The 16,288-nt window shown below is 40.3% G+C and overlaps 2 protein-coding genes across 4 annotated transcripts; one reads left to right on the forward strand and one right to left on the reverse strand.

Annotated features, from left to right (window-relative positions):
- Positions 1–242: 242 nt before the first annotated feature.
- Positions 243–5,834, reverse strand: LOC116287254 (purine nucleoside phosphorylase LACC1-like). Its single transcript, XM_089032241.1, has 6 exons — positions 5,789–5,834; positions 4,523–4,715; positions 3,691–3,897; positions 2,651–3,175; positions 1,889–2,193; positions 243–1,550 (listed from the first exon to the last, which is right to left on the reverse strand). Exons 2-6 carry the CDS (start codon positions 4,712–4,714, stop codon positions 1,373–1,375), a joined length of 1,407 nt encoding a protein of 468 aa, XP_088888367.1. The 5' UTR covers position 4,715; positions 5,789–5,834; the 3' UTR covers positions 243–1,372.
- A 392-nt stretch (positions 5,835–6,226) lies between these two features.
- On the forward strand, positions 6,227–9,852 carry LOC116287256 (uncharacterized). Of its 3 annotated transcripts, none has more exons than XM_031693920.2 (3): positions 6,227–6,463; positions 6,899–7,038; positions 7,390–9,852. In XM_031693920.2, the coding sequence occupies exon 3, from the start codon at positions 7,404–7,406 to the stop codon at positions 8,499–8,501; it is 1,098 nt and encodes a 365-aa protein (XP_031549780.1). In that variant the 5' UTR covers positions 6,227–6,463; positions 6,899–7,038; positions 7,390–7,403; the 3' UTR covers positions 8,502–9,852. The 3 variants fall into 3 exon arrangements, with proteins under 3 accessions (XP_031549780.1, XP_031549778.1, XP_031549779.1); XM_031693918.2 differs by having other exon boundaries at positions 6,899–7,045; positions 7,390–9,849; XM_031693919.2 differs by having other exon boundaries at positions 6,904–7,045; positions 7,390–9,849.
- Positions 9,853–16,288: the final 6,436 nt, after the last annotated feature.

A 16,288-nucleotide genomic window follows, 5' to 3' on the forward strand; every position in this document is an offset into this window, starting at 1 on the left:
AATAGCCATAATTGTTTTATGTGGGGGAGGGGTTGTTACCTTTAAAAAAACATTAATTGGTTAATGGGTAGTTCCAGAACTTATTCTTTTATAACACCCATTAAATGTACCCCACAGAGAGAATGGATATTAAATGCCATCCAGTGCCAACCCTTCCCACTTCTAGTAATTTACAGTATTCCTCTTATTGCAGTAAGGAGATACTGACTACCACTTGATGGCCCAAAAGAAAGACAATGATATATCTCCAATTTACTTTTATTTTATTGCTAATATTATGACAAGAAACTTTTCTAAGTTAAGCTTCATATAGATATTAATCCTGAGGTTTGGTTAGGTCGAAATCTTTCCTCACATCAGTTGCACGCAACATGCTTATGCCAAGTTTTAGCTGCCATTTACAATTGCAAGCAAGCTGTACGGTCGATTTCTCAAAGCAATTTGTGTCGTCAGCATGTTGTGCAAGACAGTTGCAAGGAAAGATCTTAACTCAGACCTAGTATTGGATATTGAAACATATTAGTTCCGAGGTTGAGAAAAAAACTAGGTAGTTAGCATTGTGGGGCTGCCTAGGCGCAATATTTTTCAATATAGTAACTATTTTGTCCCCTAAAACAACCACAAAGAATAGTACAAACATTGATAGATATTATATTTTAGAGATTATTATATGTTAAATGTTATTAATAATTATCCAGAGGTTATAAAAATGTTACTGTTATTAAAATTTATTTTCACTAAGTTTATCTGCAAATTATATCCTCAAATCCATTTTTTTAGCAAATGGCATATTAACTGTTCTTTGACAGATTATATTTTATGAAATGTGTTTTTGTCACTCAGTAAAGATCTAAATGTTAAGTGTATGCTACATCGAGTGTATAAGCAGATTAAAAAATCTGCCTCAGTTGGGTTCTCGCAGGACTCAAACCACTGACCTCTCGTTTGCTAGACGAGAACCCAACTGAGGCAGATTTTTTAATCTGCTTATACACTCGATGTAGCATACACTTAACATATAGGTTATATTTTGTCAATAATATGCAGAGAAATGATCCCTTTCTCATCCTAAAGGATAGCATAAATCTTGATTACATTCAGAGCCAAAGAATCTTTTAGTACATGGAAGTATTTGAAGTATAGTGGCTATAACATTGTATGTCCAAATCAGATTTTGCAAAACCTTAAAAATAAAAATTTTTCCCCCATACCCATAAATTTCGGATTGCACTCAAGATTGTGTGATTTCCAATACAAATTGCAATGTTTTTAATTTGAAAAAGTTTATATTTTTATATTATCATTTTTATTGTGGTTTTATTTAGATCTTCCCAGAGAAGATGATATTACTGGAAGCGCTGTATAGGTCTAATCATGCTACTCGACATTTTCCTTTAGAATCTTTATTTTGTGATGATGCTACAGCAGATATAAAACCAATCTGAGTGCCATATTGTGCACCATCTCTTCTGTAGGAGAAGAACCTTTTCTCTTGGTCACAATATGTACATTGGGTAACACGTTGACTTTCCTCAACACCATCTATTTTACTAAAAAAATTCAAAACAGACATTAGCAAAAAAGAGTAATATGAAATTATTCTGTTTGATATATGGCAGACGCAAAAGCACGCACCATTACAGACCTGACCACTGACTTTTGGTTTGGGTTTAATGTTTTCACAATGACAATTCACACCATTTGTTAAATTATTCTTTTGAGAAAACAATTCTTTGTTTGAGCACTAAAATTCCAATTAAGTAACATTTCTGACAGCCAAATTGGATTAAGCCTAGGGCCTCGTCCAATTTTGACATTCCTTGGCATTTTATGTCTTCAACTATTTCTTAATTGGACAGCATAGAGACCTATTACATTATGAGAATACCTTGTGTTGTCATCAATATTTTCTGGTTTAACTCCATACTCTTCAAGAAGAATTCTCGTTGTCTTGCGCAGGTCAACAAACGGTTTTGGTGCATTTTCCTTTCTCACAACTACATCTTTACTGATGCCAGCAAACTGTTCTGCAACATCTTCGCCAACCTCAAAACAGCATGGTCCTATGCTTGGCCCAACAGCCACATAAATGTTCTTTATTTGACATGAGAATCGTTTGGTCATGACGTCAAGGACGGCATGGCTGATTTTGGCAAGTGTGCCTCTCCAGCCTGAATGTGCAGCACCACAAATCTCCAAGAAAAATATTAATTTAATGATTATGATATTTATATTAATTATCCAAATATTTTTTTCATAGATGGTAGAGAAGATTACTGAAGAGACGTTTTTGTATTGATATGATGTGACTTTGGTGAATACTCTGAATTTGTGTTTTTGGAGGGTGGGGTGGGGCAATATTGCCTTCAGCAACCCCGGCATACTCTAGCTTGTCAAGGACCCTCATAGACCTTATTCTTCCTTGTGGTGCAATGTTTTCCCATTATTTTCAGACCACATTTCATTATCTTTAGAATCAGATTCTTTGTTTGAGTTGTATTCATATTCATGTGTCTTCTCATGCACAGCCATTAAACAAAGAAATGATACTCTTGGGAATGACGTCTGAAATGTGAAAACATTGTACCACAATGGATATCTAACCCCCTACTGTGAGCCACGTGTTATATATGTATATAGATCTATATACCTTATTGATAGGATCACAGAACAGCACAATAGTGCAATCGGCACCAGGAGCAGCAACAGTAACATATACTTGGTTAGTGACCAAGGCATCGTAGCTATCAGGTTCTTCATCACCGACCACCCAAACTCCTGTACCATGTACACATTTTGCCATGTGGAATCCTTGCGGCATGTATTTGCATGCATGTGCTAAGCGTTGTCTATTTTCCATTATATTAACTAGTGGGTCTCGTCTTTTTGGGTTAAACATAAGATTTAAGGAAGAAAGTGTTTCATGGGTAGAAACTCCTCCAAACCTTGTAGTGAAACCATGATTGAAGACCTCGTCGCTGATGATGGGAGAATTTAAAATTGTTATCGGCTTTCCATCTGGTGATTCTTTGATCTTCCTGACAACCTCTGAAATGTCAAAATCTATCTGATGCATAAGTTTTTCTTCTCTCTCGCTGCTTCTTTTTTGGGTTTCATCATCTAATTGTTGCTCAGCAGCGTGATAATACAGCTTGTAGGTTTCTGATGGATATAGCTGAAAGATATAACAGTCAAGCTATTACAAGAGCATAAAAATATATTTATTTATAATACACTCAACAAAATTACTTGGTTTTGATTGGACAAGAGGAGTACAATTTTATTAAATCCCAAATTGTACTTTGTAGAGTCCCAATTAAGTTGCTTTGTTTTGTCCCCCAGAATTGAGATGCTTTGATATCACATGCAAGTACTGCTCTGCTATCGATATCTAGAATGCACATAACCCATGGAGTTCCTTTGTGCACTCTTTAATTTAAAAGTTAATGCTATCTAATTATATGAAAGTATTAAATATATATTTAGTTCCTTTTCATTGGCTTATAGGCCTTTCACATAGAAGCCATGTTGGCTGAAACAGATCTTTGTCTGGCTAGCCTCATTCACTTCAGAATGGGTAGAAAAAGGTCTTTTTAAGGGAAACAAACATGGCTGCTGTGTGATGCAGGTCTGTTGTGTGCAGCTCCTAAGCTTTCCTGATAAATTAATTATTATTAATGTTATTATCACCTGTTCAAAAATGACTTTAGATCTCTTTACATGAAACTCATTTGTAACCACATGAACTTCCTCAATTCCTAAATCATCAATAATCACACGAGACCAGTAGGCATTTCCAGCAGTAGTTTCAGCCTTCTCTTCCAGGACAGTATGATCTGCAGGAATAAGCCCTTCCTCCTCGTTGTAGCTAGACATCGCTTTAGCCTCGGTTGCTTTCTGCAGTAAAAACATTTCATGGTTTAATGTTATAGTCTGAAAGCTAGCTACATGCTCAAGAAATAGACCGTTTTACCTTTGGCATAATATATGTATCTGCATTTCTTAGAGTGCAAACATTATATCTGAAATATTAGTATTATACTAACTTACGCTATTTTATGCTAATTCTATTGTTTTCTTTTGTTTAACTAGCACTATTTTGAACAATTTTAGTAATTAGTGTTTCACGGATATATTGTTTGCACTCTACCATGTGTCCTATAGAGTACGATTTCTTTGTTTATCGACATTGCACATAGGACTTATTAATATAGATACAACTCAAACAACAAATTGTATTCTCAAGAGTGTTCTGAATTAAATTGGAATACAATACATGCGCAAATAGATATGGTTTATTCAGTGAGTTAGTCATTTCAAAATTAAATTTGGTAATTTCCTCTCTGAAAAACACCTTGGTGATGTGAGCCTCCTGCTTAAATATTATTATTATTATCTTATTAAATCATCCTGGTTCATTGGGGAGGGGGGGGGGAGAATGTGCCTATAACATAGTAAAATAATGTAGCTAATATGCTAATATAAACCTCTGCTCTTTCATGACACCTTTAATTAATGTTACCTTATTATCATCACCATGAGGCTGGTACCCAGTGAATATCACCCATGGGTGTGATTTGTCGTCATTTAAGAGTGACTGGTACACTTTGGCTGCTTCCTGTACTCTGTGTTTCATCATTGCGGATGCTGTGCCATCTGGATTTATGCGACATCCAAGTACAATGATGGCTGCTGTTGCTGCTGTTGTTGTCATGCTTCAAGTTAAAATATGCTAAAATTAATTAACTTCAAAAAGTTGATACTTCATGATTTTGAAAGATTTTACTAGATTCCTACAACCGACCATATATGAGCCATGAGTAAAACATCTCGATTACTACCTGGGGAGGGGGGGGGGGAATATATAGAATGGTGAGGATGCTCGTAAGAAATTTCGGAAACTGCTAATTAAGAGGTACCTGAGTCCTATCCAGTTTGGCATGACAACTAATAATTTTTATCCTTAAAAGGTATCATTATTTATGATCTCTGAATTACGACTGCCCATTCTGACTGTCATCATATATATAATCTCGGGTATCTCATTGATTCAAAAACACCCTAAGAAGTACTGGCATACTCTCTGGAAGTCCTTTTAGATTTGTGACACCCTAAGATGTACCAAAATTGCAGATCTGGAACCCTAAAAGGTGCAAAGACAATCACCTAACCTTCACCAATTGAAGTCCAACCCCCCCCCCCCCTCCCCCCCCGGGATTACAATTAACTTGCAGCTATCATGAAGCTTTGAAAGATTAATTATTCACCTATATAACTTAATGATTGCAGATGGTTTCAGCAAGCGTTACAGCAGATTTTTTAAAAGGTAAGACTCCTGTATGGCCTTAATTAAAACTTTTTTTTCGTATTTTAGGTAGTATATAATGTATCTATAGCAAGCTAGCCTTCCCAAGGCATCCCGATAAAGCTTCAGAAGTGATCGGCAGTGATAGACCAGTGAACGTAAATAATGATCACTCTCGATGCATTAAAAAATCAATTCATTCGGCTGTGATAGACCAGTTTATAGGAATTCCTTTCGTGGATCAAGACAGCCCGGCAAGATAGTGAAATAGCTTTAGTAATAAAAGCGGATGCAGTTAGGATATACCTGAACTACAATACGACATATACCCATACGAACCGGAAATGAGATTTTTCAGTATCATCATTGATGCATAATACAAAAATTTCTCGAAATTTGTCTCAAAATATTAACCTAATGTTGGAGGATGTCGGAGGAAGTTTTGTAAATCCTTTATAAGTTCTAAGCGACAAGCAGGCTCACCTTAGAAGAGAGTTGGCTCGTATCCCTATTGATCATTTGACAAGATCCACACACAGGGATCCCAAGTTGATAAAATGAAATAAAAGACTGAATGAGGGCGTCATATTTTCGGAGGATACGATAGCTATCTTGAATCGCAAAGCATTGGACTGGTCATAAAGTTAAGGTGGGAGGGGGGGGGGTGCAAAACTGGATATGAAGAAGGTTTTTTTGATGGCACAGTATAAAACGAGGGCTTTCCTACGTTTCCATGCGGGAAATGGAAAAAATGACCCACCCCTATTTAATGTACAGTTTTATAGGCACCCCATCCCATCCCTCTCCCCCCCCCCTCCCCCTCCCCCCCCCCCTCCTCCTACAACCCCACTTCACTTAATGACAGTTCTACGATATCCTGGTTTGCAAAAGAGGAGCGATATCAAGCGCTGCGTGACGAAACTAAAAACAGATGCGGGGGAGACCAAGGTCTTCACAAACAACGCAAAAGAGCGAACTTGAATCTCCGCGCCAAGGGATTAAATAACGTAATTCAGGCAACACGAAATGAGGAAAAATAATAGAAAACACAGAGAGTAAGATAGTTATGGCGTGTGAATGCCGCAAGGAAAGAAACGCTGTACGAAAAGACCCGACGCAAAACTGAGGAAGCAACTCTGTCAAGAACATTAGACAAATGTAAGTCAAAAGTGAATTTAGTAAGATGTGCGTGAGTTTTCAAGACCAACCGGCTTTGGTTATTATATTTATGGCTTTCAGCGGGCTTTCAGCAGGGTTACTAGCCCTCTATGCAAAGTTGTTTCCGTTGATAGTAGAGTTTTGAGTACGATATTTTCTAACTTTTATTTTCACTTTCATTCAGTTCGAATTTTTTCATTCTAACTGAATGAAATTAAAAACTACAAATTAAAATTTGTTTCAATAAATTATAAAATATGATTTGCTCTGGAGTCCAAGGTATTTCCAGAGTTCATAGATAACTCTGGTATTCCCTAATTGTTTTAATATACTGAATATTTAGTTCTGAATAGGTCTGGAAATGATCTCACTCAAAGACAGTCCTTGAAGTCTATTTGATAACCTTTCGCCTCTCTATTTTTGTCTTGGAACCAGTTCAGGAGTCAATCACAATGATGATTTACATTCATGCCAAGAAGAACGTTACTAGCCTGTCACAAAAAGAGCGCGAAAATGTGCAAATCCGTCCGTTATACAGCCGTCTGCAGATCTTTCTACCCAGAACAGAATATGAAGTAACTGGTAATCATTATTTTAACGATATTTTTCTCAATATAAATCAGACATTCTCGCCTGGAAATCCACGGGAACTCAGACATCAAAATAAGCCATCGAGAGAACGCACCATTTTATTATCTCAACATGGGAAACGTACTTAAGTTAATACTTAGGATATAGCGTCGTTTACTGCCACTATCAGAATCCCTGCTTTTTCTTTTGTTCAGTTTATTAGCACCAATTTTACCCTTCTCATGGTGCAATACAAATTTGGATAAGAAAGAAAGTTTACATGTTTGCATCATTAGTGCAAAAGACATCTTTGGGTCAAAACGAATACATAAAATTTTACTTTGGCTTTTCTTCAGATAGATGACTTAAAATGGAAGCAAATTTGAGTCCAACACAGCAGTACCAATGCAAATATGGACATACTCAAGATGTATCTATACAGGACATCGAAGAGGAGTATAAATACACGGAAGAGCTAAGCAAAAGATTAAGAGAAATATATGCGCCAATTGGATTTATACCCCTTGACAAATATTCTGCTTCAATGAAGGTTGAAAGTAAATGCAAAACGTGCCAGGCGTCAATAGATGTCATCATTGAGGTGAATGGCACCCCGTTGTGGAATTATCATTCATATGAAGATTTTGAACTGTGGATTGACAACTTCTCGGATATTCGTATCCTCCAAGTTTTTCCTGCTGGTACAGACGTCGTTGGTTATCATCTAGACGAATTTATAGAAGAATCATCCTTAGAGCCTGAATTTGATTATTTGCCTGATATCGAGGATGTGCAAAAGACACAAGAAGAAGAGCAATTTATAAATTTGAATATTATCGTCCAAACAAGAATGAAGAAGGGTTACTGTCATTTGGGTTTTGATTCTCAAAGTGGAAGAATCCTCCGTCCCTTCTACCGGCCAATAGATGGCTCTTGCTGTTGGGACACACCTTTACAAATTGACAAAACGTATGTGTTTAGGATACTCAGTTCTCCTAGAGATGGTCCGAAGAGGTTAACGCCTCTTCCGCACAACAATGAAGATTTGCTGGTAGATAATCAAGCAATAAAAAGAGAGTCAAATGAAACCGCAAGTCCAGACATCTTTCAACGTCTGAAAAAGCTCTCAAAATCATCGGTTGAAGAAATTTTTGGTCCTGGAATAAAAGAAAATAAGTATGTAGATGAAGGTACCGACTGCCCTTCAGTGGGAGTTCTCGGCTGCATGGGTAGTGATCTTGAAATGATAAGAGATCCCTTTGAATATAGAAAAAGGCGTGTAAAGATCTCTGGAGGATATGAACCCCGATTCACTGCTATCGATGCTGAACATATACCCGAGGACCTACCAGACAACCCTACTTTGGTCGTACTTGGTTTAGGACGGCCATTTGCAGGAACAGGACAAAACCACTTTGACCCAAGAAGATGTTACATCTTAGTTTTGAGGATTTTGCAAAATCCCTGAGCTGGCTAAAAGGCTAAAACCCAATTGGTGCTTTATTAGCAAAGTTCATAGCCACCCTAAAAGTATTACTGAAAACTTCTTGAGGTTTTTAAACATCTATAAAAAGGGTATAATTTATTAGATAAATTCATTTGCTGTAAAGATATATTCACATGAGAATTAAGCTTGTGTTCCTTGTGGGACTGGGCTAAATTTGTAATGCACTAGTCAACTGAAACCCGATCCCACCCCCAGACCCCCCGGACAGGGCGAGGAATTCACCTTTTTGGCGTTAGCCGTCACGGGGTATAAATTGTTTTAGATTGTGTTACGGTCACCAACAAGTTCGGACATTGTTCTCGAATTTCCGTACAAATGTACTGACTTTAAATGAACTATTTACTTGGTTAAGTTTCGTTAGTTCTCTAAATACAAGTAAATAATCATTTTTCTAGCTTGATTGAAGCTTTTCTTACTGCTGTTAAGATAGCTAACTAAAGAAATCTACCTAAATTTTCTCTTTAAAGTCAGTGAATGAAATTGTATGGAAATCCGAGAACGATGTCCGAACGTTTTGGTGACCGTAACACAATCCAAGCTAGCGCCGAAAAGGTGAATTTAGCATTCATGTAGGTCAGATTAAGCACTTTCCCCCGGTCCCCGGCAAAATATTTGCCGTGTTCAAATTATTGAAGAGTTGTTGTCGTAATCGCACCGTGCCGTGACCGTAATGTTTTCTAAAATTTTAATTGGCTGAATATATCACAGCTTTTGAAATGTGAATTTGGAGTGAAGCAGACAGCAGTGGAGGCAAACATGATTGCTATGTAATCATTTGACATTTACATAATATTTCATTTCTTATTTCATGATTGACGTGCCGTCGGGCTTTCCCGCGTCCGACCACAGGGAGCCCGGCTGTACATAAACAAATAAATCAATAAATTACTCTGTGGTTTCCTGTGTTCGAATTTGCGCTAATCGTGCTACCAGTAATAACTTGATAGCAGATTAGAGTGCATTCAGTCAAACTGTTGAATAGTTGACGTCACTTAAATTAGATAAGTTAGTTACTATTTTAGGTGACGTCACCTAAATTTGAAACTACGAGTAAATAGCTACTGAGATCAGGGGGAGAAACGATGATACAAATGAATGTCTATTCACTCATTCTCTGGTAAAACAACCCCCTGGATTAGCATCATCGTTATTTGGCGCGCTTTTACTATTTTAGGTGACGTCAACTAAATAGTTATTCAAGTTAGATACTTTTATCTAATTCAACAGTTTGACTGGATGCACTCTAATGTAAACGTATAAAAGTAACTTGAGACCAGGTTAAAATCGTATTAGTGTAAAGCACGCCCTAAAAAAAACACAAGCAACCCAGAGTACTTAGTTGATTTATTTGTTCATGTACAGCCGGGCTCCCTGTGGTCCAACTCGACTGTCTGCTGATCAATCTCGTACCCAGAGCCTGCGTTTCTTCTGGCATGCGACGAAGAACGAGGGCTCTGGCATAATCCATTTTTGAGACCAGGATTTCTTGGACTACCGGTAAAAGAGCGCATACGGCCGCATACGTTAAAAGACTTGCCAAAAATAAAATTTAAAAATGTTCCTCATCATTTCTAATTCTTATTTTGATCGGAAAGCAGCAGTTAGGGGGATCCGCGGAGGGGGTACCGTATGAGCCGGGTATTAACCCCGCCAAACACCATTGGTCGGCCGCGGGTATTACCCGTAAGGTCCCTATGTGTATTGCCTGCGTAATTCGATTTTTTTTACTGGTGCCCCGCGTTACTAAGTTAAGATATTTGTTCTTAGTGTCGCAAACGATTAAAATATTTCCTAGATATAGATGGACGCCATCAAAAGCATTCGAAACAAAACTGTACGCAAGCTGCGAACCCAGGTATTGGATCGTTTGGACGCCGACTTCGCCTTCACGACATTCACAGAAGGAGACACAGAAGAAATCATGGACGAAGAAAGAGCCGAAAAGATAATAAACCTGATGCCTGAAGGTAATTACCGTTTACAGTTAACGTTTATAAAGTATTACGACGGTGAATGGATAATAGAAAGAGGTCGTAACCCTATTCGGGCGTCTGGTAAGCATTATTCCAGTTATTTTGGAAGCTAAACGTCTTGTACATCACTACATGGTCGTATAGGAATGCCTTCCCCGAGCTGTATTCCATGCCGGCGCTACGAGCCAGCTCTTCACTGTATATTGTTTCGTATTGCAGCTCTAGGTTGGTGATGGAGTATGGAGTTGTGCTAGGCGCAGAGCTTAGCCCGCCAATGATGTTGCTGACATCTGCTAAAGTTACTTCAAACTGTACTTCACTTAATTGTCTGGGGTAGTACACACCATGACTCGTAATTACTTCGAAGTCCAGTGGTATGACATACTTAGTCCCATAGACCGTCTTTAGTTCCTTTGCCTTGGCCACGGCCGTTTCCCCGCTGGAGTCCGTAGGTTGCGTTTTCGTAGGCGTGCGAACCTTAGTAGGATAACACTACCAATTCCTTGTTCTATCCTTTGCGCGCGGTCGAAGGCCGTCAACCACAAATCTTTGTACGTGGTGTACAGATCGTACCTGTTTAAGTCCAAAAGGGATTCCCCGGTGAACTTGACCCTCATCTTAGAGACAAGGTTGCGGCCCACGTTGTTGACGATAATCCTTTCGTCTGTGGGGTCAGACTGCACCGCTAGGTCAAACCTTAAAGCCAAGGTGCCAGGAACCAATACTAGGTTATCCGTTAGGCGGGGTACGCCTACGTACAAGGTTTCTCCTGGTTTTGCGCTGCTGGGGGTAAAGGTGACCCGGTGAAAGGTGCGTTCTGCCTTTAGTCCACCAACCTGCTTAGGTAATACGTTGGGGTTTAACTTTGAGCTTATCATATATAATGGAAGTAGAAGGAACGGATTTTGACCCCACCACCGAGGAAGGCCAAGTACACATTTACGACGAAGAATACGAGTCCTTGCTTCCTAATGACAACGTGGACGGACAAAGCCTTTTTGACAAGCTAAGACTCAAATATGGCGGCAGGGCCCGCGATGCTATGCGTTCCTTAAGAGACAAATTTAGGTCTAAGAATCCATACGAACCCATTCCAGAATATTTGCAAATGGAAGACTTGGGGCCAGTTCCTGAAGCTCCAGATGCCCAATGGCTTAGCAAAATCCAGGAACAGATGGATGAATCCATGAAAAAAGAACAACCGGACGACTTTGATAGGCTGGTGGAACTATTACCCGATTGGGATCCTAAGAAAGCAATAATGTTATTCGATGAAGACAATGAATGGGGTAAAGAAATAATCCTGGGTAGACTTCCAAGGAGCGGCTCTAAAGTCTACGTAATTAGAGATGAAAGAGGAAGGTTCTTTACCGACCCCAAGATTCCTAAGACATTGAGGCAGGCCATTGGGCAACCCAATTTAGCGATACAGGAGCAAATGTCCGAGGAGCAAACAAACATCGGCAAACAAAGGCTGTTCGCCGCCTTTGCGCGACTGCCGCCCGAAGCAGGTGGAAAGACAGAAGACCAAAAAGTCATACAACTTCAGCAGGCAAAAGGAACAATCGAAGACCTATCTGCGCTAATAGAAAGACAGAACGACGAAATTTCTGCCCTGGAACAGGAAAAGCTCGCGGCCATAACCTCCATTCGAAGGGAAAAAGACGCGGAAATAGAAAGGCTTGTGAACAGAATCAAAGGACTACAGAATGACGCCACGGGAGAAAGAAAACGACTAATTAACGAACTACAAACTGCAAAGAAGGAAAGGGACACGACAAACGAGAAATACGAGGCAGTTAAAGAAGAACTCAACGACGCTAAAGCGAGACAGGCTACGACAATGCAGTCCTTTGAGGAGGCTGTGGAAGTAGCAAAGGGGCTTGACGAAGCACTTGCAAATTCCGCCAATGCCTTCGCGGAAGCCGAACAGCATAATGTGCAACTGCGAAATCAAATTTCCCTTAAAGACGATCAAATTCGACAATTAAACGGTGCTGTTGAAGACTTAGAACATCACGCCGACGCACAGCGGGAAATAATAGCCGACCAAACACGCCCCGAAGAAGAGCGGGCAGCTGCAGAAAGTGAATTGGAAACTACGCTGGAAAAACTCGAAGAGGCAAAGACGGAACTTGGCACCGCAGAACGGGAACGGGGACTTACCACCAAGGAAAAGATAAAAAGAGCTCTCATGAAGTATGGCGTTCCGCTGGCATTTGCGGTTGCTATTTCGAGCGTAGTAGGAGTAATCCTATCGGCTCTTAAGGCTACGGGCGCAGGCGTAAAAAAACTGGGTTCTGGTTTAACGAACTTAGGGAAGAAAATGGCAGCCGGTTTACCTGGGCTGTTGGTTTCTGTCGTTTCCTTGGCCGGCGGCGAACTGTTGAAGTTCGTGGGGAATAACATTTGGATCTTGGTAGTAGCTATCGGGGTGGTCCTCCTGAAGAAGATGAAGGGTTGATCTTATCCTTGTGTATTACTGGGGGCTTATCGTCGTCAGGCATCCGAGGCATCCTGCTTTGAGGATAAGTAAAGACAGTGTTAGCCCCGCCTTGGTAATTTGGCACCAGGGGTAGGGCAGTCATAGTAGAAATGGGCTTATGATTCCAAGTAGCATCCGTCGGGGAATCTTTTGACGGGGCGGCATTTATCCGAAGGTAGGCAACGTCGTTGGGGAGAACTTGTAACTTTGCATATTGGCAATTGGCTATCATGTGAAAAGTTACCGGCGTTAAGTCTTCTGTGCTTAACGGTGGGGGCTCCGACGAGAAATGAACTGGGTTCCTATTATTATCTTTTTTTCTGTAAGGTAGTAATGGATGGTCATTCTCGTCAACGATCCTAAACCCGACATTACACGAATACCCCGTCGAAATACTAATAGTGCACATGATTAATCCCAGGCCCCCAACCTTCACCCACAGCCCGGTGTCAAGCCAATGCTGTTCTAAGTAGTCCTTCTCCTCCAAAAAATGTAGAAACCAATCTTCCTTCGCGTGCGGATTCATATATTTCAAGGATCAAAGATCCTTCTAAAGACTCACCACCGTAAGAGTGCTAATGGTCGCGTGGTTATAGATAGTATTCCTTTGATTTTCTATGCTATTTACCGTAACCTTTCCCGTATCGTCTATTCTTATCTGCAGCTTTACCTTCCCATGGCAATCAGCAACCATATGGAAAGTCCAAACGGATAGATTTTCAACGCTGCCGGGGTTGGGCTCTACGGAGAAATGCGCAGGCTCCCTGTTGTTCGTTTTCGTACGCATAGGCTGCAGTATGCCATTCTCATCTAGAAACCTAAAGCCGACGTTGGCATGGCTGTCCGTGCCAATGCAAATACTGCATATTATCAGCTTCTTTCCTGAGTAGTTCAGGTCTACGGACATCCCAGTGGCGTCAACCCAAGATGCCTGGGTGTATTTTTTCTCGCCTGTGTAAGTCGTATAAACACAATCTACTCCAGCTACGTAGGGGTTGTTCATCGCCATATATAATAACTCAGACCAACGCCTGTGGCTGCTAGGCCGGCCTTTAGTAGGTCATGGTCATATTCCTCAGGTATCGTAGGCATAACATGGACCTTCTTTGGGGCCGTGGGCTTGGGAATTGGTCTTTCTGCGTGTACCTTCTTTAGCTTCTCTACGAAGTGAGGAATGCCCTTGGTCATGTCGGAGTTCACGTCATTCACCCCAAACTTCATATCCTTAGTAGCTCGTTGAAGTTTGTTGTTATAACCCACAACGGAATTGGTGTTGATAACCAAATTACTTGGCATTAGCCAACAACCGGGACTCAAGGCGTAATCTAACCGCACTTTAGATTGCTGCACCGCTAATTGATATCTTTGCACCGATTTGGATATATCATTCTCTATTACTGCGGACTCAAATAAAGTTAGGAATTCCTGTTGCGTTTCCTGTGAAGCACCTTGGGATCCAACAATGAGGCTGCGGGTATTTACCTGCGCTCCTAAGATGCAGTACACAAATGCTTCTATACTGCGGTTAATTCGAGCTAGGTTTCTTAGGCCTTTTCCTTTTAATAATACAAATGGGTCCCATGGACTGGGGTAAATCTTCTCAATTTTCTCAATAAGATTAAGGTTCCACCTACTACCACCTAAATCTGCAACTCTAACGTACCTGGGTATTTCTGATGATACATGTCTGCAGGGTATGTTCCGGTCGGATGGTAAAGATAAATGATACCTAAACCATGCGTGGCACCCTCCCGATAACGAAAGTCTCTTCGCTGCGGCTTAAACTCATTCATTAGCCTTTCTAGGGCAGCGGAATCGTAGTGGTTATTCATTCTATCAAAAAACTTCTGCCCCGGCAATGGTACGTTAAGCTCCTTTAATAGGCGACGCATAGTAAAAGCCACATGGAACCTTAGAAAAGCAGTGTCAAACATGTCCACGGCAACCCCGCAGCCCTTCGTAGCCGCCCAAATTACAAACTTCAACTGCTGCGTCCAATACCTAAAGTTGGACCCCTTTAGCCATTCCCTGGCTTCTTTTCCTAAAGTGTGCGTAATATTGAAATCCTTAAAGATATTCCTTACTACTACGTCAAACGTTTGCTTGCCCACTGGAATTTTCAAATGCGTTACCATCTTATCAAAGTCGTTTACACCACCTTCAGCATCGTAAAAAGGGTAATCCTGGTTGGTTATTAATAGATTCTTTGGAAAATTAGGCTGCTTGCTTACCTCTCGCCTTTCTTTATGCTCGGGTGCCTTCTCCGTTATTTTTGGACTCAAGTCCGCATTGCTGTACATCCTGGAGCCGTTAAAGTAAATCCCATCGGGTCTTCTTTCGAACTTACTAGGGTCTGCATGTGGAAACATCTTCCTAAATGCTCTCCAATTCCAGTAATCCCTGTTGTCGTGATGTGGCTGCTCCTCAATGTCATTCCCAAAAGCGTCGTACATTAGTATATATAATGGATGTTATACCATCGGCACCTAAGTTGTACCCAGATATTCCCTATACTACACCTAACGAAATAAATGCCGAAAACTTTAGGCTCAATAAGGCAAATTTAATCCTGGCTTACTTGGAAGGGCAGACAAAACACTACGAAAAAGTTAGGAAGAAATACGTTATAGCCCGGAGTACACTACATAAGATTGCGATAACTTCAGGATCCATATCTGTTGTGTTAAAGGGCTCCGGCGTTGCTACTTCGCTTGCTGGGCCGGGAATAATTGCTGGGGTTCCTTTGGCCGGTGTTGGGGCAGCCTGTGGCATTATTTCTGCTGTTGCTACGGGCATTATGAAAAAGCTATCCACGAAAATATCAAAACACGACACGACAATAGCTCTGTCTAGGGCTAAAGTAAATACTATTACCGACCTTGTCTCAAAGGCTTTGCGTGACAGAAAGATAGACGACGTAGAATTCTCGATTATTCTGGCCGAAGAGGAAAAGTACGAGAAATTAAAGACGGACATAAGAAACAAAAAAACAGTCGTAAAAGATCTTTCCGAGGAATCTCGCAAAAAGATCTACCAGGAGGCAAAAGAAGAGCTTCAAAGAAAGCTCGCTCAGTAAACATTTGCTTTGAAAAAAGCGAGACAAGATTTTATTTACATATTGAACGACAGTCTGGAAATTATGCAGATTAATTTCACAAATGTGAAACGTTTTCACAAATTTACTTTACAAATGTGAAAGAAAATTGTGAAGGTTTTGATTGGCCGAAAACATGTGACGTAAATGGAATTACATCATCGTCTTATGCCATAAGATCCACTATCTTCTTGGA

The sequence above is a fragment of the Actinia tenebrosa genome, unplaced genomic scaffold (assembly GCF_029948245.1).
Source record: "Actinia tenebrosa isolate PJP-AT-01 unplaced genomic scaffold, QUT_ActTen_1.0 PGA_scaffold1__47_contigs__length_23844297, whole genome shotgun sequence".
NCBI classification, from domain to species: domain Eukaryota; kingdom Metazoa; phylum Cnidaria; class Anthozoa; order Actiniaria; family Actiniidae; genus Actinia; species Actinia tenebrosa.